The sequence below is a fragment of the Phocoena sinus genome, chromosome 8, assembly GCF_008692025.1.
Source record: "Phocoena sinus isolate mPhoSin1 chromosome 8, mPhoSin1.pri, whole genome shotgun sequence".
NCBI lineage: Eukaryota > Metazoa > Chordata > Mammalia > Artiodactyla > Phocoenidae > Phocoena > Phocoena sinus.
In genome coordinates, this window is record NC_045770.1 from 109,402,053 (window position 1) to 109,423,539 (window position 21,487).

Consider the following 21,487-nt stretch of genomic DNA (forward strand, 5'->3'; position numbering starts at 1 on the left):
CCTGGGCTGGTGGTGGGGAGCGGCGTGGGCCCAGGAAAGGCGAAGTGTGACGGGGGAGCGGAGTGGACTTGGTGGCCGGGGGCGAGGGCAGGAGGAGTGGGCACTGAAGCCCGGGGAGAGGGGCGGGCAGGATGAGGCCAGCCCGCCTCCAGCAGCGCGCTCCCTGGGGCAGCCTCATGATGCCAGGAATCGCTCCGTCTCGCAGCCGGGGAGCCTGGGGCCCTCTGCCGCAGCTGTCCGCTGAGAGCATGGACAGAGGCTAGGGCGGGCTCCTGGCAGAGCGGAATGAGGGCTGGGCCGCTGCTTACACACCCCGTCCCTCGTGTGTGCCCCCGCCCACTCTGCCTCTGCCACCCGGTAGCACTCAGAGCCCCTGTGGGGACGCGGGTCAGACTGTCTCCCCCCACCCCCATCCATGATTGCTTTGGCGAGCACACCACGTTGTTTGTTCACCGGGAACCCAGCTCCCAGGCCAGTCGGGCTGGCTACCTGAGAGTGGGGCCTGAGAAGTCATCCTCTCACCACCACATCCTTTTTGTTTTTCACAAGTACCCATTTAAGTGTCTACTTCATAGAAATGGTGTGAGGACCATTCGGCTTAATGCCCAGCGTAAAGTGCTCAGAACGTATCTGGCACGTAGCGAGTCCTCATGTGTTGGGTTTTATTTCATATTTTAGTAAGTATGTGACACTAACAGTTTTTGAGCCTGCTTTGGTTCAGATAGTGGGATCGCAGGAAAGTGGCCCCTTCCCGCTAAAGGAGTGCGGTGCTGGGCATACGGAAAGCTGGCCGTCTGCTGGGTGTACTGTGGTATTTCCCTTTGGGGACTCCATCGTGTGCCCGCTGAGGTTGACACATCAGACTGCAAACGTTGAGAGGGCCAAGTGGGAGAAGAGGAGGAGGCCTGTGCGTGTCAGCGGCTCTTTCAGTAAAGCACACGCAGAACCACAGGTCAAGGAACCCTGGTGGCTTGGCCAGGAGCCACGTAACCATGTTCCCTGCCTAGACGTAGCAACCAAACCCCCTCCTTCAACTTGGCTTTTAAGCTAAAGTTAATAGGACACCATGCAGTCCAGAGACAGCAACAGGACCTGGTCCCAGAGTACCTTCTGAGGCTTCCCGCAAAGGTGGGGTGCTGTGTCCGGGGCTGGGCAAAGGAGGGCCCCAGCTCCATGTCAGCAGACCCTCATTCGTGTCCTGGGCCTTGTGCCCTTCCAGCAGAGCTCCTGAGCTCACAACTAAGCCAGTGAAGCACGGCACGCTGCTGGCGCTCTCCAGCAAGGGGGTGTACGAGGCAAGAGCGTGAACTCTTTAGGGCCGATCTGTCCGCCCTCAGGGACGGATGGCAAGGGTGGAAACAGTGTCACGTGGGGCTGGGAGGCTGCTACCGGCATCTAGTGGGTAGAGGCCGTGGATGACGCTGACATTCTGCCACGGGCAGGACGGTCCCCACCACAGAGAACCACGCAGCCCCAAGGTCGGTAGTGCTGCGGTGGTGTAGACGGCTGGGTGCAGAGTGGCCAGGCCACACCCGATCCCCTCCACGCGTGGGGGAGGAGGTGCACGCGTGAGAGGCTGGGGGAGGCCTCCGAGAGCGCTGTGGTCTCTGCTGGGACCCTTCGTCGGGCTGCTGCCCGTCCCTCCGCAGGGCCGCGTGGTGACTGCCAGGTGCTGCCCTCAAGACGTGCGGCTGGGTGGTCCGTGGCACTCAGGAGGCTGGACCTGTCCTTCATGCTGCAGCGGCAGAGGGGGTGGCTCCCTGGCTGGCGGGCGTGGTGGGCACGGCTGGGACCACACGGCCCTGCCAGCCGCCGTCTCCAGGGGCTGGGCCACGCTCCCCGTCTGCCTCTTCCCATGGAAGGAGTGGAAAGAAGGTTCATCCTCCAGGAAGAAGCCCAGGTGCTGGTCTCGGGCTGAGGTCTCGGGGCGGCAGCAGAGCTGCAGTGGCCGGGCGGGGGGCCGTACTCGCCAGGCACCCCATCCCCAGCAGAGCTCCGTGTCAGCCTCTGGCGGTGCTTCCCTGTGCTCTCTGCGTCCCACCTGGCCCGGCCCGCGTGATGCCCGCGCAGACCCGCGGCACAGGGCCTGTCCTCTGGCTGGGGCGGAAGTAGCACCACGCACACCTGGCAGGGTGGTCCCAGGTCCCCGCCCGCCCGCCCGCCCGCCCGCCCGCACGGAGACCGGCGTGGGTGTCTTTGCTGAAGGAATTTATTGTTCGGGACTAACGTTGCTCACAGTTACTTGACAGGGGTACATGGGGTGGGGCTTGTCCGTTTCCGGGACGCCTGCGTGTGTCCCGGGTACAAAAGAGGAAGGCTAACGAGAGGTATTGCTTCCTGGTCCTCCGCTTGTACCGCGGCTTTTGCTGTTAGAGGGGTTTCATTTTTTGTTATGTATTGAAATCCCAGCCTGTGGTAGGGGGTCAATGGAACAGAAGCATTAAAATCTATGCACGACGGGAGAGGCAGCAGGGCGGGCGGGAGAGACGCCAGATGCGAAGTGGACTTGTCCCAGCGAGGGCGCAGCCACACGTGCCTCACGGCCCCTCCGGGAACAGAGAGCACGCTGCCGAGGACGCCGCTACCGTTCTCTCTGTCCTTTGTTGCTTTTTGTTTTGTTTTGTTTTTAACTTTTTTTGTCATTTTAGTAAAAAAAAAAAAAAAACCCTGCAGTGGCCCTGCCATCTTGCATGCGGTGTATAGGCGGCCGGCTCGGGCCTTCCTCCCGTCCCGCACTCGGACACAAAACCAAGATGGCCCCCAGCCCGGGCCTGGCGGAGGGGCCCTGGCCGTGCCCGGCCCCCACAGGACTGGAGTCGCTTCTCCACGGTAACGGCACAGAACCGGGGACGGAGCGAACCGTGCCGTTCTCTAACTATATTTATATGCGTGTGTATAGTAAGAACCGGACTCAAAGCCTAGCCCTGCCCCGTGGTCCGTCCCCCCCACCCCCCGCGGCCAACACCCTTCTCCAAAAACAACCAAGAAAAAAAGTTTATAAAAATATCTTGCAGGAATTCTTTAAAGTTTACAGTAGCTTGCCGGCGCTGCATCGGCCGACTGCCCCCGCGGCCCCAGCACCCCGACCGCTCTGTCCACGGGGCACCTTGGCCCAGACCCCACCCTGCCCAAGACACACACACAGACAGACGGCAGGACGGCGCTGCTGCTGCCCCTTCCCTGAACGGAGAAGTAAAGAAACTCAATAAGTTAAAACAGCAAGTAAATAATACTGATCTCGGCCTGCCCTGGGGCGGGCGGGTGGGCAGGTGGGCAGGTGCTGCGGGGCCCCCGGGGTTTCTTTCCACCTGCAGCCCCCGGGCAGCTGGGGGGTGGGATGCGGCGAGACAGGTGGGCGGCGCTGAGGTGCATGGACGTGGACGAGGAGGGAGCAGCAGGGAGGGGACGTGCCGAGGAGAGGCCGTGCCGGCCGGGCCAGACGGCTGCTTCACCCCCTTGGGCCTGCCCCGGAGGCCGGCCGGACCCGCCGGGGGCACTGGTCACCGCGCGTCCAGTCGGGTGGGCCCGAGGCGGCCTCCCGTCGGGGCCGGGTCCTCCTCCCCGTGGCCATGCGGAGCTGAAACTGGGCAGAGCTGGCGGGCGAGCAGGGCCTCACTGCCCAGTGGGCGGCAGCAGCAGGAGAGGAGAGAGGGCAGGTCCACGGCAGCTGCCTTCGGTCAGCCGGTGTCCGGTGCAGAGCACGGAGGACGGCCTCGTGGAGATGACATGTTAACTTTTCGGGATAATTCCTGGTATCAGAGCGGAAACAGTGGCGTTGTCAGAGACAGGCAGGGAGAGAGACAGCGAGAGAAAGAGAGAGCGGGCGCGGGCGGCCCAGACGCGGCTGTGGCCCCCGGTGCCCCCTTTCCTTTCCTCCCCGGCTTCACAACAGTCTAGACGGACAGACGGACGCGGCCCCGGGTCCACACCGGGCGGGCGGCGGGCGGGCGAGCGGGCGGCGAGGCGGCCTGGGGGCCACTGTCGGGGCCGTGCAGGGGGAGGGGGCTATGTGTCTAAGGCTGCTCTCGGCGGGCGGCGGGCGGCCCCGTCCTGGCCGTGTCCTTGCCCGCTGGGTACTCGGCGTCCCCTCCAGGGCCGGGGCCAGCGGCCGCGGAGTCCCCGAGTGGGCCGTGGGCACTCCGCTTGGCGGGCGTGCTGGGGGCCTGGGCCGCCTGCCCGTTCTTCTCGTCTGAAAAAAGTTGTTTAATTACGTCAAAGAAGTTACTCAATGGGCTGCCTGGGTGCACAGAACAGAAGACAAAAGAAAAAAAGAAAAGAGAGAAAAGGAGGGAGGGAGGGAAGAGAGAGAACAACAGACGAATGAACGAAAGGCCCGTGAGGGGGTCCGAGCGGGTGAGCGGGGCCGCGGCAGCAAGCAGGGCGGGCGGCCAGTGGGGGCTCGAGGCCTCTGGGCTGCGGGGCGGAAGCTGGGGCCAGTGGGCACCTTCCTCCCTCGCCAGGCCTCCCGAAGGGCCGGCCCTCCCTCCACCTCAGCCTCGGCCTCCCAGTCAGCCCCGCAGCCTGGCCAGCGGGCCGGCCCAGCTCTGGAGACAGATGCGTAAAGGCCAGGGCCGAGCAGGACCCTGGGGCTGGCGGCCGGGGAGGCTGGAGCCAGCAGGCCTGCCACACTCCTCCCAGGAGGCCTGGAGCCCGGCCCCCAGCCAGCCCGGGTGGCACAGCGTGGACACAGAGGTCAGCAGTGGACAGACGGACGGATGGGTGGGTGGACAGGCATGGAGCTGGGGTGTAGGGGGGCTGGGCAGGCAGCCACAGTGGGGGCCCTGGTCCCAGAGGACATGTCTGGAGGGCAAGAAGGACGGGGCAGAAGCGGGGCCCCGCCCCACCCGGGGGCCTGTGCTCACGGTCCAGGTGCGCGACTGGGGTCACCTCAGTTCTACCTCCTAAACCTGGCCCCCACCTGAGCAGGAACGGGCAGGGCCCTCTCCCCGCCAGCTGCGGCAGGGCGAGCGGCCGGCGCACCTGCGGCCAGGCAGCTCAGGGCCTGGGCAGGAGCCGCTCCCCGCCCCCCTCCAGTGGGCAGAGAGGGCATGACGCCAGCCTCCGGCCCAAGGACTAGGGGCCACCCTGACCCCCGGCCAGGGCCCAGACGTGGGACCCTTGCTGGCCTTGGGGCTTGGGCACCCTTTCCTGCTGAGCCGTGGGGTCCCTCCGTGGCCTGCCCTGATCCTAGGGCCAGGCCTGTGCCCGCCCTGGAGGGTGACTGAGGCTGCCTGTGGCAGGGGCTGGGGGGCTGGGCACGGCTGGGTGCCGTGGGGGCCAGCGAGGCCACGTGTGCATGTCCAGGCCCCTCGTGTACACAGGGATCCCAGGACAGCCCCCGGGGGTGGCGGGGCAGCACCCAGCCAGGAGCAGGCTGCAGGGGGTGCAGGGGTGAGCGGTGGGGGTGACAGGCTGGGGGCGCCCAGGTGAGCGTGAGGGGTTCTTACCACATTTGGAAAGCCTCCCCGTCATCATTTCCATACAGTTAGTGGTGTCTGGAGCACAGAACGGAGAGAGGGGGGAGGGAGACGTGTGAAAAAGGCTTCCAGCTCAGACCTCAAGCTGGATGCGGCCTGCAGCCTCGGGCCAGGCCCTGGGGGAGGGGGCGGAGCCTGGAGTGGGGTTGAGGAGCTGTGGCCAAGGGGTGGGGCTCAGGTGGGTAGAGCCTGCAGTGGGCGGCTCAGAGAGGAGGGGCTCAGCAGAGGGCCAGCCTGGAGTGGGGCCCCGCTCCTGGGCACTGGAGCGTCCAGCCTGGCCCGCCCTCCCTTCTGTCCTCTGGGCCCAGGACACACGCCTTGGAGCCGAGAGGACCAGGTCCCCGGCTGCGGTCTACGCTGCCACCTCCGTGTCCTCACCCTGGCTCTCTGTGGCTCCCGTGGCCGCAAGGCTCCCATTCGCCCCTCAACTCACGGTGGCACACCCTCTCCCCTCTCTGCTGGGCTTGGCAGTGTTAGGGCTGGGGGTGGGGAACGCAGCAGAGCCTGGGGTGGAGGGCGGCTGCCTCACGGCCCTCACTGGGGCCTCCCCTCCCTGGGCTGGGTTTGGAGTGGCCACCAGATCTCTCAGCCTGGTGCCCGAGGGGCCCCCGCTTCTGCCCCCTCCTCCAGTGGCTCTAGGACTGAGCTTGCTGGACAGGAGTGTCCAGTATGGCGGGGAGGGTGTTGGGAAAGGCTGACCCCTCGGGGAGGCCTGGGGACGGGGCCAAGGGATGGGCTGGGGTCCCGGAGTGGGCTCCCCAGGCCCAGGGCTCCCTGAAGGAAGGCAGGGGAGATGGGCTTGGCCCAGGGCAGGCACCCAACAGTCTCCAGGGACGTGGGTTTGGGCCAAGGGCTAAAACGGGGATGGGGCCCTGCAGAAGGGCCGTGCCCGCCCTGCTTACTGCTGGGCCTGGGACCTAGAGCAGGGCACGTTCGCCGACAGACAGGATGGTATCCCTTAGGGTGGGACTCTGCCTGGCCAGGAGCAAAGAGGGACCGTGGCGCTGGGCGGGGTGGGTGCTGTCCCCTGGGCGGCACACCAGGCCCCTTGCTTGCCTCCCTGGACAAGCTCTGTCCTTCCCCAGCCTCGGTTTCTCCCTCTGAGCACTGCTCTGCTCCGACGTGGAGGCCTTAAAGGCACCGGCCCCCGGGCCAGCCTGGCTCCCAGGGCCAGGGTGTCGGGGCCCCTCCAGCCCCAACCCACCAATAGGGCAGTGAGGCACACGCTGGGGGAGAAAAGGGGGGCAGGTGAAACACACACGATGGAATGAGGATGGCAGGGGCGGGTGGACGGTGGGGCGGGTCTGGCCTCTAGGACCCTACACAGAAGCACAGACGGCTGGCCACGGCGGGGCTCTGAGAGGTGGGGCTGGGCTGGACCCTGTGCTCCCCAGACCCCACACCCCGACACAGGCCTTGTGGTGAGCTGCCAGCTCCCGCTGAGCGCACGCGCGCCGCTCGCCCTCCCTAACAGCTCATGCACGTGCCCCCGGGGCTCACCCGCACCCACAGGGCTGCAGCCGCTCCCCGCCAGCTGCCGAGCGGCACAGACCCTCAGGCTCCTGGGCCCCTGGCGCCTGCAGGCCTGGGCAGCCCCATTCCTGTGTGGCCCCCCTCTAGGCCCAGCTGGGGAGCCCCTGCTTTGATTGGACCTCAGGGCCCCTGTGTCCTGCCCACCACGGGGAGGGTGGGTGGCGGACAGCCCCTCACATGCCAGCCAGTGTGGGCACCAGGCCCACAGCCCTGGAGAGTGCTACGTGTGGGGGACCCTTGAGGGTGGCAGGGCTCCCAGCAGCACCTTGGTCACTGCTCTGCCGGAGCCTGCTCTCGCTGGCCTGGGGCCAGGCTGCCCTGTGTCCAGCCGTTCGGCTGGGTGCTGGGCCTGCGGGGCCTGTCCAGGGCCGGGAGGTGGCCGCTGGACACACGGGTGGGCACAGGGTGCCTCCTCGGGGCCAGTCTGGCTCTCGCAGAGGACCTGCCCGCAGCCCCTCCCTGCCCCAGCGGCGGGGCTGGACACCTTACCTGCCAGCGTCAGAGGCTACTCTCGTAGCTGGTGGCCACCTTCTGGCCCTTAAGCCCAGCACCCCAGCTTAGTCCCGGAGCTGGCGGGGGGGGGTCTACAGTGGACAAGAGGCGCCTTTCAGTGTGGCGTGCTGGGCCTACCCCCCTGGTGTGCAGAGACGGCCGGCCACCGTGCCGGGAGGGCCCTGCTCCCGGGGGTGCACGCGGAGGGCCCACACCCCATCGCCAGCCCTCAGGGCGGCCCGAGCTGAGCCCCTCCCTCACCTGACAAGTGCTGGGCAGAAGGCTGCTCGTGTGTGCTCAGCAGCTGGGTCTGAATGGTCTCCACGACCCTCTTGAAGCGGCGGCTCGGGCCTGGGGGAGGTGGGGGGTGGGTGAGGCAGGGGCAGGGCTGGCCCGGAGCCCCGCCCCCGGGAGCCCCCGCCCTCGGCCTCTGCCAGCAGCTCACCTGACAGGAGCGTGAACGTGACGGAGTAGACGCCGTTCTCCTTCTGCGCCGCCCCGCCCTCGGTGTAGGTGATGTCCACCTGGAACTTGACCGGCTTCTGGAACACCGCCGGGCCCCCCGTTGCCTTGTGCTCGGCCCGGAAGCTCGTCTGGGAGATGACGCTGTGGCTGAGGCTGGGGATCTGCGGGCAGTGGGTGGCGTGAGCGCGGCCTCGACTGGAGTCGCCAGAGGAAACCCCAGAGGACAGGGAGCCGGCCGCCGCCCGCGGCCCCAGCAGCACTGGCTCCCCAAGAGCCTCAGCCAGACGGAGCTCCGCACGGGTCACAGATGGGTCGCGACACGGCAGCAGAGCAGGGCTCTAAGGGGCGGGCGGGGAGGCCAGTGGGCAGCTGGAGGCCCCGCAGGCGGCAGCGAAGCCTGGGGCTAGAGCCCGCGCCCCGTATCGAGACAGAGCCCCCGGGGTTAAGGCCCCCGGCACCGCCGACAACAGCGCCCGCCGCTCTGCCGGCTCCGCGGTCTGCGGCCCCGGGCGCAGGCGAGGGGCCTCTGCGTGACTGGGCCGCGCAGCGGCCAGGGAAATGTCCGGCAAAACAAACCCAGGAGGCGGTCTTGCCTCAGAGGGGTCGCCCCCAGGACAGGGCTCTGTTGCTTGGGAGAGCACAGTGCTGGCTCGCCGGTTAGAAGGGGCTGAGTTCACATCACGGGGGGAAATCTTGGTGTCCCAGGAGAGGCCTGGGGGGCTCCAGGGAAGGCCCAGACCCGGGGCCCGGAGGAGAAGAGGCTGCAGTGGCAGGGCTGGGGGGACTCAGCGGGGCCAGGGTGCCCACGCCCGGCACAAGGCCGAAGTCCCCACCTGGTGCTGAGCTCTCTCGTTCCTGGAGACCTCTGGGAGGAGTGCCAAGCTGGCCCCCAAGCCCTAAGGGAAACTTCGCTGCGCCCAGGGAGGCAGGGTGGCCAAGTGTGTGGGAGGGGCTGAGGCTGCCACCCCGGCAGGTCCCGCCCATACCGAGGCGGGGTCCCGGGCTTAGGCTGTGGGGATGCCGAGGGACCCCTAACCTGTGATCCCGGGGGGCCCGGCCCAAGGCAGGCCCCACGCAGGGCAGGGCGGGTGAGGCCTCCTGACACGAGTGACTCTGGAAGACACTCTTCAGGGCTTTCTGCCCCACGCACCCGAAGATCCCAGCAAAGACAGATGGAAACCCACCCAAGGCCCAAGCACAGCCCACCTCAAAAGCCACCAGTGGGAGGCGAGGGACTGCAGGAGGCCGGCAGCGTGTGGGAGTGGGCAGGGGCACACAGGACACGGAGCCAGCCCTCCAGGACCGTTCTTGAGGCCGTAGGCGCATCCACCAGACCCAGCAGAGCCCCCCCGCCCCCCGTGTCGAGGCTTCAGGTTCCCTCCTCAGAGCCGCCTCGCAGCCGCCCACGCTTCACCCCCGTCTCAGCGAGGTGCCCCCCCCGAGGCCCGCCCCATCCCGGGCCTGTGCACAGCCCGTCTCCCGGCCACAGTGTGCCTGCTGCCCTGGCCCTGCCCAGGCGGGGCCCCAGGGGCAGCAGCCGCGCGGCGCAAGGCTCACCGACAGGAAGGCGTGGACGATGTCGGCTTTGATGGAGCTCAGCGGCTTGTCCTTGATGACCGCGAAGACCTGTTCCTCCTTCTCCAGGCTGATGAAGTTCCCAAACCAGGACCTTTTGGCGAGCCTGGGGGCGGGGCGGAGGGCTGGGCAGGTCAGGGTACGCTGGCCGAGCCCCGAGCGCCCCCCTCTGGGCTGCGGGCCAGCTTGCTGTCCCAGCCAGACCCTGCCCTGGCCCCGACTCCCCGCCCTGACCCGCCATCCTGACCCTGACCACCCTCCGCCCTGCCCTGACCCTCACCCGACAGCCCTGATGCTAACCACAGAGCCCTCGGCCTTGCGCCTCACCCCTACCACCCCTGCCTGCTCGGGCCTGGGCTGCGCCCACCGGAACCCCACCAGGGAAGAAAGGAGGGTGGGGGTAGGGTGCCCTGTCCTTGAGCCCACCCTGACCCCCACCCTTGCTCCTCTCTGTCGAAGCCACCATGTTTCGGGGTAACTCGCTAAACCGCAATCCTGCAGCTTCCTGGAGAAAAGTGCCCTGCCTGGGGCTGTGTGGGGGGCAGGCCAGGGACCCCTGCACAGGTGTGTACAGGAGAGACAGGGCTGACATGGTGCAGAGGGCCGGGGCTGGGGGCCCCGGGTGCTACCTGCCCCTCCCCGTGGCGGACCACCCTCTGTCCTTGGGGACTGGTAGCTACCTGGCCATCTGCAGCCCCGCTGCCCCAGCCCAGGTCACTCTGGAACACAGCGGTCGCTTCGACCCCTGGGGGCCCAGCCAATGTACGGGGCAGGGCAGGGGCCACCCCAGGGGTCCCGAGGCCGGCAGTGCCCTCCCGCACGAGACCCCTCATCTCACGGGCATCACGTGTACGCCTCCCTGCCCTCTACGCCATCACCCTCCGGTCTCGTCACTCCGCCCTGCTTCTGGGGCCCCCCTTCTCTGCGTCGGGGCCCTGCCCTACGGCGCACACCAGTGTGGGGGAGACCCCTGGCCGGCCCCACCATCCTGCCTCCGGGGTTCAGCCTGTGCGGGCCCCTCCCTCGTGTGGACGAGGCCCGGGACTCGCTCCTGACCAGGAGAACGGGGAGTGGGGGAAGGTGACGGGGGTCGCCTGCGAGCTCAGTCTCTAAAAGGCTGGACTTCCGTCTGGCGAGCGGGTCTCCACCTCTTTTTGACGAAGCCGACGGACGCGGCGGGGACGGACGGATGTGACAGCGAGGCCCATGTGGCCGGGAACCTGAATCCTGCCCGTGACCCCACGAGCTCGGCGAAGGATCCTGCCCCAGCTGGGCCTTGAGATGAGCACCGCTGGCCAACACCCTGAAGCAGGGCCCAGCCGGGCCGTGCACGGGGCCTGACCCCAAGCCACGTGCCGTTGGGAGCGACTGCTGACCGTCGCTGTCACCCAGGCAGCTGTAGTGCGGAGACGGCGAGGGCCCTGCTGGCGGACGCGCCCAACTCAGGCTGGGCCCGGTGTCTTGCTCCGGCGGCGCTGGCAGCGTGAGCCGCGGGGCCTGAGGCGCGGCTGCTGTTTCCTGCCGTGCACCTTGCCTTTTCCTGCCCGTTTCCAGAGCCGGCTCTCCAGCCCGTGGCGATGTGGCGGCAGCAGGCAGCTTGGCGACGGAGGCCGTCCGCTCTTGCGGCTGGAGCCGGCCCCAGAGACCTGACGGAGGCAGAGCCGCGGGGACACACATCCTTCCCGACGCCACGCCGTGCTTGGCCACCTTCGCCTCCTTCCCCACATCCTGCCGTGTCTGTGGCTGCTGGCGTGCTCAGAGCTCTGGGGTGCAGGCCACCCGCACTGCTCACCCCAGCACCGCACTGCGGCCTGAGCCCAGGACGTGGGCCGGGAGGCGGCTCTGAAGCCCGCGGCGAGCGCTTCTGCCCCTCCTCCCTCGATGAACAGACAGAGAAACAGAAAAGCTCCGTGTTGTACTTTGGTGTCTGGTTTGCAAGCAGCCTGGATGAGCCGGGAAGGCCTGTGACAGTTAATTAAGTCTGGGCGTCCACTGGGCCCGTCTGGTAAAGGTCGGGTGTGCTTCTTGAGAGCAACTTTGAGACGTGGTGACGAGCAGACTCTGGACGTGGCGGGCCTTGGAAGGTCCTGAGAGCAAAGGCTGAGGCTCCTGGAGGGGAAGGGATTCTCAGCACTGAGATGGAGAAGCCGCCCTGATTTCCGCCTGCGAAGCCTACGGTCCCCAGACTCGCCAGCCCCACGATCCCACGGGCCGGTTCTGGAACACGCGGACGCACACGCTCCACTGACACGAGGCTGCTGACCGCTGGTGGAGGGAACGTCTCAGGGCGGGCGAACACGTCCTTGGGAGGAGTGGGTGCTGGGGGTGCAGCGGCCCCCCAGGGCCACCCGTCTGCTCCTTCCCATCAGCCACGTGCAGCGGGTGGCGACGCTGGCCGGGGCCCTCAGGAGGGGGACGAGGCCTCCAGGACTCGAGAATGGGCAGGGGAGGCTGCAGGCCACCTGCACGGTGGTGTCAGCTGCTCTGGGTGGCTTTTTTTTTTTTGAGTTTTCTGATAAACCTAACAATTCTGTTACAAACGTGGCTGCGAGAGCTTCTGATGACAACAGGAAACGGTGACTGAAGGGAGACAAACGGTGGGATCACGGAGATCCCGAAACCCCACACTTCAGGCTGGCTGCCCTTCAGCTCCACCCCCGCCCGCTCCTGCCGTGTCCACAGGCCCCGTGCGGGGTCACGACGACAGGGTAACGGCAGCTTCTCCTGCCGGGCCGAAGGCTGCCGGTGAGGTCACGACAGGGCCCTGCCCGGTGTCCACTCCGCACTTCACGTTCACGAGGCGGTGGGGAGCGAAGGCTGGCGCCTCTCTGGGGTCTTCACCCCGGACACACGGGACTCCTGTCCAGACGTCTGGCTGGGCTGCAGCACTGCCCCGCTGTCGCCTCAAGGCCCTGCTTCCTGCCCTTGCAGGACGGTGAGCCGGGGGCTCGATGCGTCCTGACCTTGGCCAAGGCCACCCTGCCCTGGACACGGTTCCTGCCGGCCACCCCTCCTCACCTCCTCCCTGAGACCCTCCATCCCTACGAGCCGCCAGGTGTCCGGCCACACTGCGGGCTGGGCTCACCCTGGGAAGCCCCAGTCAGCACTGCCCAGCGCCCCCCCCCCCCGGTGGAGGCCCCCCTGCAGGCACCGCATCCCTGGTCACCAAGGGCTGGGGGCCGACACGCTCCCCCATGTGGAGGCCGGGGCTCTCAGCAGGTGTGGACAGTGCTCTCCCCTGCCACCCCCAGTCCCAGGCACCCCCAGGCTGTGGCTTCTGAGCACATCTGGGAAGAGCAGCTCCCTCACGGCCCAGGCCCTGCCCCCCTGGCCTGGCATTCGAGGTGGAGACACAGAGACCCCAGCGCTGAGGGGCCCCAAAGCCCTCAGCGGATCCCCCGGCCTGACACACGGGAAGGTCCGTCACAGACCCCCATGCACTTAGAAGGCGGCGACAGGGCACACTTGACCTCGGGCAGGGCCACTTACTCTGGGGACGACTCCGGGGTCAGGTTGGACATCTCCTCGGGCGTCGGAACTGCACACGGAAAGGACGGGGAGAGTGTGGTGACCACTCCACCCTTCCCCCACCAGGGCGCCTGCGCCGCGGGTGGGGTCTCGGGAGCCATGGCACTGTCTCCAGCGCCCACAGGCACAGGTCAGCTCCCGTCTCCGACGCGGCCGCGGGAGCCTCGGGCCACAGGGAGCTGTCCTGCCTTCTGGTGCTGAAACCGGGCCTCACCGTCTCTGGCCTCCAACCAGCCCTGCTGTCCCGGGATGGACGGCACCGCCCGTCGACCGCGCTGGGTGGCTGGTGGGGCCTGGTGGCCTGGAGGTACCAGTTGACCCTCGAAACCCAGCACACAGGGGCAGGCTGCCTACCACTGCCCCAGCCCCGTGGGCTTCCTCACCACACCCACCCATGCCCGCCCACTGGCCCGCTCTCCTCTGTGGGGCTCAGGCAGCCCGGCCTGAACAGGCCACTGGGCCAAGGGGTCACAATAGAGGCAGGAGGAGTCCCAAGGCCGCACCCGCCGGGCAGGCATCCCTGCACTGTGGGGTCCTTGACACACAGTGGGCAGGCTTGGGGACACGTGGACACTGGGGGTACCTCTCGCCAGCGCTTTCAGGAGGATAAGCCACCAAGGGGGAGGGGAAGACCCTCTGAAGCCGGCCCCTGCCTGCCCCGCTCGCCAGAACGGGCAGTGGTCCTCTGGCCCCCCCCCCCCCGCCACCGGCCCCCCCGAGCCCCGCCCACCCCGCGTGTCCCGCCACACTCACCTTGCAGTTTCCGGCGGTGGAAGCGGGGTGACCCCAGGAAGCTGTTCTTGATGGAGTGGAGCCGTGTCCTCCAGGGCACCCCTCCCACGCTGGGGCTGGACGGCGGCGTGGGGTTGGGCGTGCCGGCCGGGCTCTCCTTGGGTGTGTGCACGGGCGTCCCCTTGGGGGTAGGGAGGGGACTGCCCCTCGGAGAGGGGTGAGGGGTCACCTGTATGGTGGGGACAGATTTGGTGTTGGCATCAGTCCCGGTGGGTGGGAGCCGGGCAGGGGCCGGCAGGGTGGGTGAGCCCGGGGTCAGGGCCAGCTGGGGGCTGAGGCCTCCCGCAACAAGGGGCCGGGCCTGGGTGCCCGCCGGGAGCGGGTTGGACTTGGTGCCCTGCAGCGGCTTGTCGGTCAGCTTGGCCTTGCTCGGCAAGGTCTGGGTCTTGGGGTTGGGCCGCGGGGCGGCCTGTGGAGGGAGGACGTGTCCGGGCCGCGAGGCGCTCCGGCCGGCTTCGAGCTCCACGGAGGTGGCCGGGGGGCAGGCCACGAAGGGGAGCTCAGGGGGCGGGGGAGGCAAGACAAACTTTCTAACAGGCTACAGGGCAGCGCCGAGGGCAGGAGGGAGAGCGCGCGGGCCCCCGAGAGCCAAGCGGCCCCAGCGCGTGCCCCGCCCGCCCCGCATGCACACACAGCACCCGGGGACCCCAAGGCAGGACCAGCGGGGGCAGGCAGGCGTGGGGGTGGGAGCGTTCGCCACAAAAGAACACACGAGGAAACAAACAAAACAAAACAAAAAACGTGCAGTTAGCGAAGGCAGCCGGAGCCCACAGAGCAGCAGCTGCCACCACGCGGGCAGCCCCAGCAGCAGGCGGGGTTGGGGGGGGCCCACCGAGCCGCCCCCCACCCGGGTGCACACTGCCGACGGAGCTGGGGCGGGTTCACTTACCCGGGGGCTGCTGAGTGGGCTGGTGGAGAGGCCTGAGGAAGCGCCGCTGATGGACCTAGACCTGGGGACACAGGTGCAGAGGGCGGCTCAGACCAGGAAGGGGCCACCTGAGGGGACCCTCCAGGAGGCCTGGAGCCCTGGTTGAGAGCCCCGAGGCTGTCCCAGTCTGCGGCACACCTGGCCGTGCCTGGGGCTGTCCTGCTCTCCCCACCCCGCCTCTCACCAGGCCCAGGAGAGCCCACCGCCCCTTGGGGGCCCCATCAGAGCCCCAGTGGTGCAGCTGGAGACCGTGGGACTCCTCTTCCCCCACGCAGAAGGTGCCCTGTGTCCAAGGCCCGAGGCCCCAGGTCCAGGATGGCACGGAGGAGCCCTCGGCAAGGATCTCTCAGGGCCCGGGGTGAGAGGACACAGGGCTTCCCGTGAGCCGATGCCAGCCCCGGTGCCCTGAGGCAGCCCAGCTGAACCCCGAGCCTGAGCTGTCACAGGCCCCGAGTCCTGCACTCCGCCCGGCGCCTCACACCCTGCCGTTCGGGCCACCAGCCGGCACCAGCCCAGCCCCTCCAGGCCCACGGCCCTCCCCTTGCTCACACCACAGACACCTGGGACGGGCGTCGGCAGGGACGCGGACTCGGTCCACCCGGCCCCATCTGGCCTGCAGACCTGGCCTGGGCCTGGCCAGAGAGGCCACCGGCCCAGCGTGCCCAGCGGAGACACGCATGTAGCCGCCGCCCCCTCAGGGCAGGAACTGGACACCTCTCGGGGCAGGGCCAGGCCGGCGGGGCCTCGCTCCACCACCCCGCGTGGCCTCGGGGGAAAGGAAACGCCCGCTCACCCCTGGGCGCCGGCACCTGCCATCCTTAGAGCAAGGAAACCGGAGGGGTCGAGGCAGCCACAGAAGAGAAGAGGACAGAAAAGAGTGAAGGGCGTCCACACCGCCCACCCGCCAGCCCGGCCACACTGCCCACACCGCAGCTGGCCCCTGGGCCTCGGGCCGGAGCTGAGCCCATGCTGGCCGGTCCCCCAGCACCTGTGGGCCGGGGCCCCATGGCGATGACCCTCCGACTCCCACCCCGCGAGCTGACACAGCCCGGAGCTGGGGGGCAGCGCTGACCCTCTCAGCACCCCTGACCCAGCCTTCCCGAGTCCAGGACTGCCCTCAGAGCCGGGCCCGAAGCTTCCAGATGCTGAGAACGGGGCTGGGGGGCTGGTCGGTGCCAGCTGGCGCCCACCCCAGCGGCCACAAGCCAGCCGTGAGCTTGCTGCCCGGCACAAGGAGAGCGGAGCAGCAGGAGAGAGAGGGGAGCCGCGTGCACGCCCTCCTGTCTAACCAGGCGCTCCCCGGAAACTGAGCTGAGGAAGGACGGCGCCAGCACGAGCAGCCAGGGCGCGGAGCAGAGCGGGCGAGGCGCAGGCAGGTGCGGGGGGAGGCAGAGGGGGCCCGGGGGCGAGCGAGGTCCCGCCACTGTCACCGCCGGGCAGGAGGCCCTGCAGGGGCGGGGCTGGGGCTCTGGAAGGCCAGACCCTGTGCAGAGACCCCTGGGACCGGCACACCTCCTGCCCCTTCCTAAGGAGCCTGCAGCCGCCTGGGGCTGCCACGTCTACTCTGGCCCTTGCGGGAGGTGGGCCAGCGTGGGCTGGGGGAGGGGAGCTTAACGAGGGCCACGGAGGCCCACTGACCACAGGGCGAGGGCCGGCCGGAAGGGACCTCACAGCCTGCAGCCCAGGGGCCCAGGGCAGGCAGAGTCTCTGGGTCTCCCGGCCCCTCTCGGGGCCGGCCACGGGCCTCATCCCAGCAGCCCCGCTCCTCATTCTGGGCCTCAGCCTAGCCTGACCCGGGCCCTTCCCCGGCTCGCTGGAAGGTTCCCTTGCCAAAGAGGAGAGGGCCAGATGCACCTCAGGCCCAGCCCTGCCACCAGGCCCGCCGCTGTCTTTGGGACTGGGGGGCGGGGGATGGGTGGGCAGGGTGTATACCTGTCTTCTTTGCTGAATTGGGGGTGGGCTTCAGCGATATCCAGGCTTTTACTGAACATTGCTTTACTACAGCGGGAACAAAGCGAGAAAAGAGAGTTACTGACGCAGCCCCAGCAGGCGGTCCAGGAGGCCAGACCTCCACACGGCTCCGAGCTGGGCGCCACCCACCTGGCCCCAGGCCAGGGCGCACAGACGTGAGGGGCGGGGTCAGGCAGGAGAGCACCAGGGCCACAGCACACCCGGCCCTGGTGACGTGCTTGGCAGGGTGGCCTGGCCGGGCCTTGGAGGATGCCTAGCACTGCCGCCAGCCCCGGGGACCCCTCCAGCCCCAGCGGGTGTGGCCTGTTGTGGTAACAAGTGGCCAAGCCAGAGAGGAGGCAGAGCCTGAGAAGCAGCAGCGGGTGGGGAAGTGCCAGGGAAAGGACGGCTCACATCTGAGCCCACCCCACCACCCCCGGGCACCCCCGGCCCCCGAGGCGCCCAGGCCGGGAAGGCAAAGCAGAAGCCGCGACAGGGGGCCTCCCACGCCCAGCCCCTGCCCCTGTGCCTGCGCCTGCCCAGGCGGCTGCGGGGTGTGGGTGGCTGGTGCCGGGAGGGCTGGCGAGCCTTCAAGCTGCCCTGCAGGTGTTGGACCGGAAGCCAGGACAAGGCTCGGGAAAGGTGGGCTGGGGAGAGGTGACCTCTCCCCGGGCCGCTGGAGGGAGAGGTGCACCCCCAGCGAGCGGGACACAAGACACAATCAGGGCAGGACCACGGCCAGCAGAGACCTTCCCGCTGCTCATCCCCCCACCCAGTGCACAGAGCCCGCGGCGGGTGGGCCACGCGGCCTGGAGGCCTGGAAGGCCCCGGAGGCCAGGAGCCCAGGTCAGAGGCTGAGCCAGCCTGCTTCCCCGGGGAGGGCCTGGCACCACCACGGGGCTGTGGCCTGTGAGCTGGGCAGCCAGTTGAATCCTGATGGTGGGGCCCAGTAGCCCTGCGGGTCCTCGGAGGCCTGGCCCAAGGGGCCGTCCCCAGATGGCTGAAGCCCCTGCCCGGGCAGGAAAGCTTGGTGTCGCCCAGCCAGCCCCGGGTCGGCAGAGGCTCTGCAGGACCCGGGTGCCCTTCCTTCCTCCAGAGGGCACTCTGTTTGGACAGCCCAGACCTGCTGCTCACCCACCGCCCTGCCCCCGAATTCCACGTCCCTGAGCCCTGCACTGCCACAGGTGACCCAGACGTGGGCTCAGCGTCCATCGCGGATAAGCCTAATGGGCTGCAGCTCTGGACACAGCTTCACCTCTGAGCAGCCGGGCTCAGCTCGCTGAGGTCCGGCTCAGCCAAGCTCAGCGTAGGTCTGCTCAGTTTAATCCGCTCCAGCCCAGCCCAGCCCAGTCCTGTCCAGGATGGCCTGACCCAGCCCAGTTTAACCCAGGCCAGCAAAGCAAAGCCCTGCCCAGCTCAGCCCAGCCCAGCCCAGCGTACTCCAGCCAGTCCAGCCCAGCTCAGCCCAGCCCAGATCTGCCCTGCCCAGGGCAGTCTAGCCCAGCTCCGCTCAGAGCAGCCAGTGCAGCCCATGCAGCCCAGCCCCAGGGCCGGGGGTGCAGAGAAGAGCCAGGCCGGGCCCAGCACAGCCCGTGAGGGGCCCCGTCGCTGGCTGGGCCGGGGCACCAGGAGGCAGAGCGCTGGGCCCTCCCAGGAGGCACGCACCTCTGGCCGTGCTGGGCCATCTCGATGGCCCGCCGCGCAGGCACCGGGGAGCCGCCGTCCGTCACGCTCAGCACCTCCATGGACTTGCGCTCAGGCCGCCGCTTGCCGTGCCGGTTCAGCATTGGGGAGTCCACGCGCTTCCGGGGAGGGTCTGTGTGCAGATGGGGGTCAGGGCCGGGCAGCCTGGAGGGGGCAGCGTGGGCCGGGCCACCCAGGGACCTTATACCTATCTCGTTCCTGGGCGGCAGGTCCTCGTCCTCGTGGCTCGGATACCTTTCTTTCCGGTCCAGGAGGAGGAAATAAATCATCTTCTCCTGGTTCTCCCTGCAGCGGGCGAGAGGCGCCAGGAAGGGTGGATGGGGGTTCCCGGAGGGCGGTGTTCCCACCCACAGACTCCACCACGGCCCCGCCCCGGCGCGGCTCCCAGACGCACTCCTCGGACAGCAGGTCCTGCAGCAGCTTGTTGCGGTCCCGGAAGCAGCCCAGCGAGTGCATGCTGTCCAGGACGTCGGGGTCGATGTCCTCCAGACTGGGCAGCGAGCGGATCTGCACCTTGCGGGGGATGGGCTGCTCCGGCTCGGGCTCGTTCTTGCCTCCTCTGTGGGTGACAGGGCACCGCCACCACCAGTCACTCACCTCTGGCCCAGCCCGAGGCCCCTCCGCGCCCCCTCCTGGGGCCCCGAATCCTGCTGCCTTCCCTGTGCTCAGCCCCTGTACACTCCTGCATCCTGCACGTGCCCAGCGCAGGCCGGCCCAGAGGCCCCAAGAGCCGGCCGGGTGGCCCGAGGCTGCAGGCAAGCCTGCGCTGCCCCCCCCCCCCCCTTCCCTAGCAGGCCCTCGAGGCCACAGCGCGGGCAAAGCGGGCGATGAGGGGAGGAAAAGCTACTTACATATACCAAATGTGTTTCTGAATGTGCTCTAGCTACAAGGAAAGAGAAACAGGGAGTTAGTACGCGGAAGAAGCAGAGGCCACGTTAGGAGGCCATGAAGGAGCAAGGAGGTGGGGGCCTGAGTGTGGAGAGAGCAGGAGAATGGGGGAGGGGAGGAGGGAGGGAGGAGGACCCGGGGGTAGGGAGAGCCTGGAGGCGGGGGAGGGGCTGGGGGACCACGGAGAGCGGGGAGAGCGCGGGGCCCCAGGATAGCACCCCTGACCCTGCCTATCTCAAGTGGAAGAGAAAACGCCACCCTAGAGACAGCAGAGAGCTGGGGAGAGTGGGGGCTGCAGGCACGGCAGAGGGAGTGGGTGGGGGGTGGGAAGCAGGAGCCCCCGGGGCTCAGGGCGGGAGGCCTGAGGGAGGACAGCAGGGGCAAGCAGCCAGGGCTCAGCCCACCCGTGCGGGAGGCGCTGGGTGCAGGTGTCAGCAGGAGGCTGGGGCGAGCCCCGCCCTCCACCCTGACTGGGGGGCTTGCCTGGGGAGGCGGCCTCTTGGGCAGTCCTGCTGCCCCTTCCCCGGGGGACCTGACATCCTGGCACGAGCCGAGCCCAGAGGAGGCCAGAGACGGCTGGCTGGGGCTTCCCTCAGACCCCGGCCCCCCCAGGCCACCGGAGCCGGTCATGACGAGTCGGTCATGAGGCCCCGACAGCCGGAGTGGCTCCGCGCTCCTGGACCGCGCGGCGCGCGGACGGCCCTGCGCACGTTCACGCCGGGCGCGCGCCCGCGGCCTCCACCCCGCGCCCCTGCGCCCAGCTGCGAGCTCGGGGGGGACGCACCGTGAGGCGCCGCGCGGCGTCCACCTCGATCATGCCGCGCAGCAGGCTCTGGCAGTCGGGCGGGATGAAGTGCGGCATGTGGAACACGCCCCGCTTCACCTTCTCCAGCAGCTGCCGCAGGTTGTCGTCGTCGAAGGGCAGCGCCCCCTGCCGGCGGGACCGGGTCACCGCGGGGGCGGACCGACGGCGGGGGCGGGGCGGGGCGGGGCGGGGCGGGGCGGGGCGGGGGCGGGGGGAGCCTCACCACAAGCAGGGCGAACAGAATCACGCCGCAGCTCCACACGTCTGCCTTGCGGCCATCGTACTTCTCTCCCTGCGGACAGCACTGGGGTTGGTGCGGGCGCAGGGCCGGGGTCTTTCCGGGGATCGAGGGGCCCAAGGGGAGCGTCTGGGAGGAGCTGGCCCCTGGGCGGCGCCAAGGACAGGAGGCCAGGCCCCGGCCTGGGGGTCCACGATCTCCGGGGCAGGGAGGCCCCCTAGGCGGGACAGGGACCAGGGCGGGGGCGCGTGGTGGGTTGGCTACTTACCCGGATCACCTCCGGGCAGGCATAGTGGGGGGACCTGGAGGCAAAGGCAGCAGTCAGGGCAGGAGACTCCGTACCCACCGCGCGCCCAGCCGTCCCGCCCCCTGCGCTTCTGGACCGGCCCCAGGACCGCAGCAGGTGGAGACGGAGGGGTCCTCCCCGCTCCCCCGCTGCTCCCCCCCCCCCCCCCACCGCAAACTCTGCCTGGGACGGATGCCCCACTGTGGGATCCTCAGGCCCACCAGGAGGCCCCAGGGCTTTGGTGCCGATTCCCTCACAACCTAATCCCCCTGCCTGCTCCTGGGGGAGGCCCAGGCCTGGGACCCAGGGGCCCACCTGCCCTGCCCAAGGAGATGGTCACCAGAGGCTGGACCGTGAGGCACCCCCATGAGAGTGCTTGCAGCCAGGAAGCTGGCACGCCAGCCTCACTCCCAAGTACGGCAGGGGGCTCCCAGGGCAAGACCGGCCTTTCTGAGCCTGGCCACAGAGCCGAGGGATGTAATGGGCCAGGCGGGTCGCCTGCAGCCCCTCACTGCACCGGGGAGACGGTGCCAGGAGCAGAGCCGGGGCCCTGCCTCCAGCCCAGGCTGTGGGGTGCTGGGGGGCCCTGGGGCTGCGGGGCCACCTGGCTGTGCAGCCGCGGGGCCAGGCTGTGGGCGGGGCAGCAGCCCCTGGCCTATGGAGAAGCGGCAGCCGGTCCGGGGCTCAGCTCACCCGCAGCTCGTCTCCAGCAGGCTGTCGCCAACCTGCAGCGACGCCATCCCGAAGTCCGCGATCCGGATGTTATTCTTCTCGTCCAGCAGAAGGTTTTCTGGTTTCAGATCCCTGTGGCTGGGAAGGAAGGCGG

General features: G+C 68.8%; 1 protein-coding gene across 9 annotated transcripts in view; it reads right to left on the bottom strand.

The window, feature by feature from the left end:
* Positions 1-2,207: 2,207 nt before the first annotated feature.
* Positions 2,208-21,487, bottom strand: part of BRSK2 (BR serine/threonine kinase 2) — a 65,099-nt gene continuing 45,819 nt past the window's right edge. For 2 of the 9 annotated variants that reach the window (XM_032640030.1, XM_032640028.1), the window contains 17 exons: positions 21,355-21,471; positions 20,644-20,677; positions 20,361-20,429; positions 20,117-20,263; positions 19,296-19,327; positions 18,839-19,003; positions 18,632-18,729; positions 18,406-18,556; positions 16,723-16,788; positions 14,752-14,812; positions 13,824-14,031; positions 13,032-13,080; positions 9,525-9,648; positions 7,948-8,128; positions 7,764-7,853; positions 5,448-5,495; positions 2,208-4,189 (listed from right to left, as the gene is read on the bottom strand). In XM_032640030.1, coding sequence (XP_032495921.1) covers positions 4,014-4,189; positions 5,448-5,495; positions 7,764-7,853; positions 7,948-8,128; positions 9,525-9,648; positions 13,032-13,080; positions 13,824-14,031; positions 14,752-14,812; positions 16,723-16,788; positions 18,406-18,556; positions 18,632-18,729; positions 18,839-19,003; positions 19,296-19,327; positions 20,117-20,263; positions 20,361-20,429; positions 20,644-20,677; positions 21,355-21,471 — 1,816 coding nt within the window. In that variant the 3' untranslated portion in view covers positions 2,208-4,013. Of the gene's footprint in view, positions 4,238-5,447; positions 5,496-7,499; positions 7,595-7,763; positions 7,854-7,947; positions 8,129-9,524; positions 9,649-13,031; positions 13,081-13,823; positions 14,032-14,751; positions 14,813-16,722; positions 16,789-18,405; positions 18,557-18,631; positions 18,730-18,838; positions 19,004-19,295; positions 19,328-20,116; positions 20,264-20,360; positions 20,430-20,643; positions 20,678-21,354; positions 21,472-21,487 lie in introns of all 9 variants that reach the window. The other 7 variants (XR_004351071.1, XR_004351072.1, XR_004351073.1 and 4 more) reach the window with 7 other exon arrangements.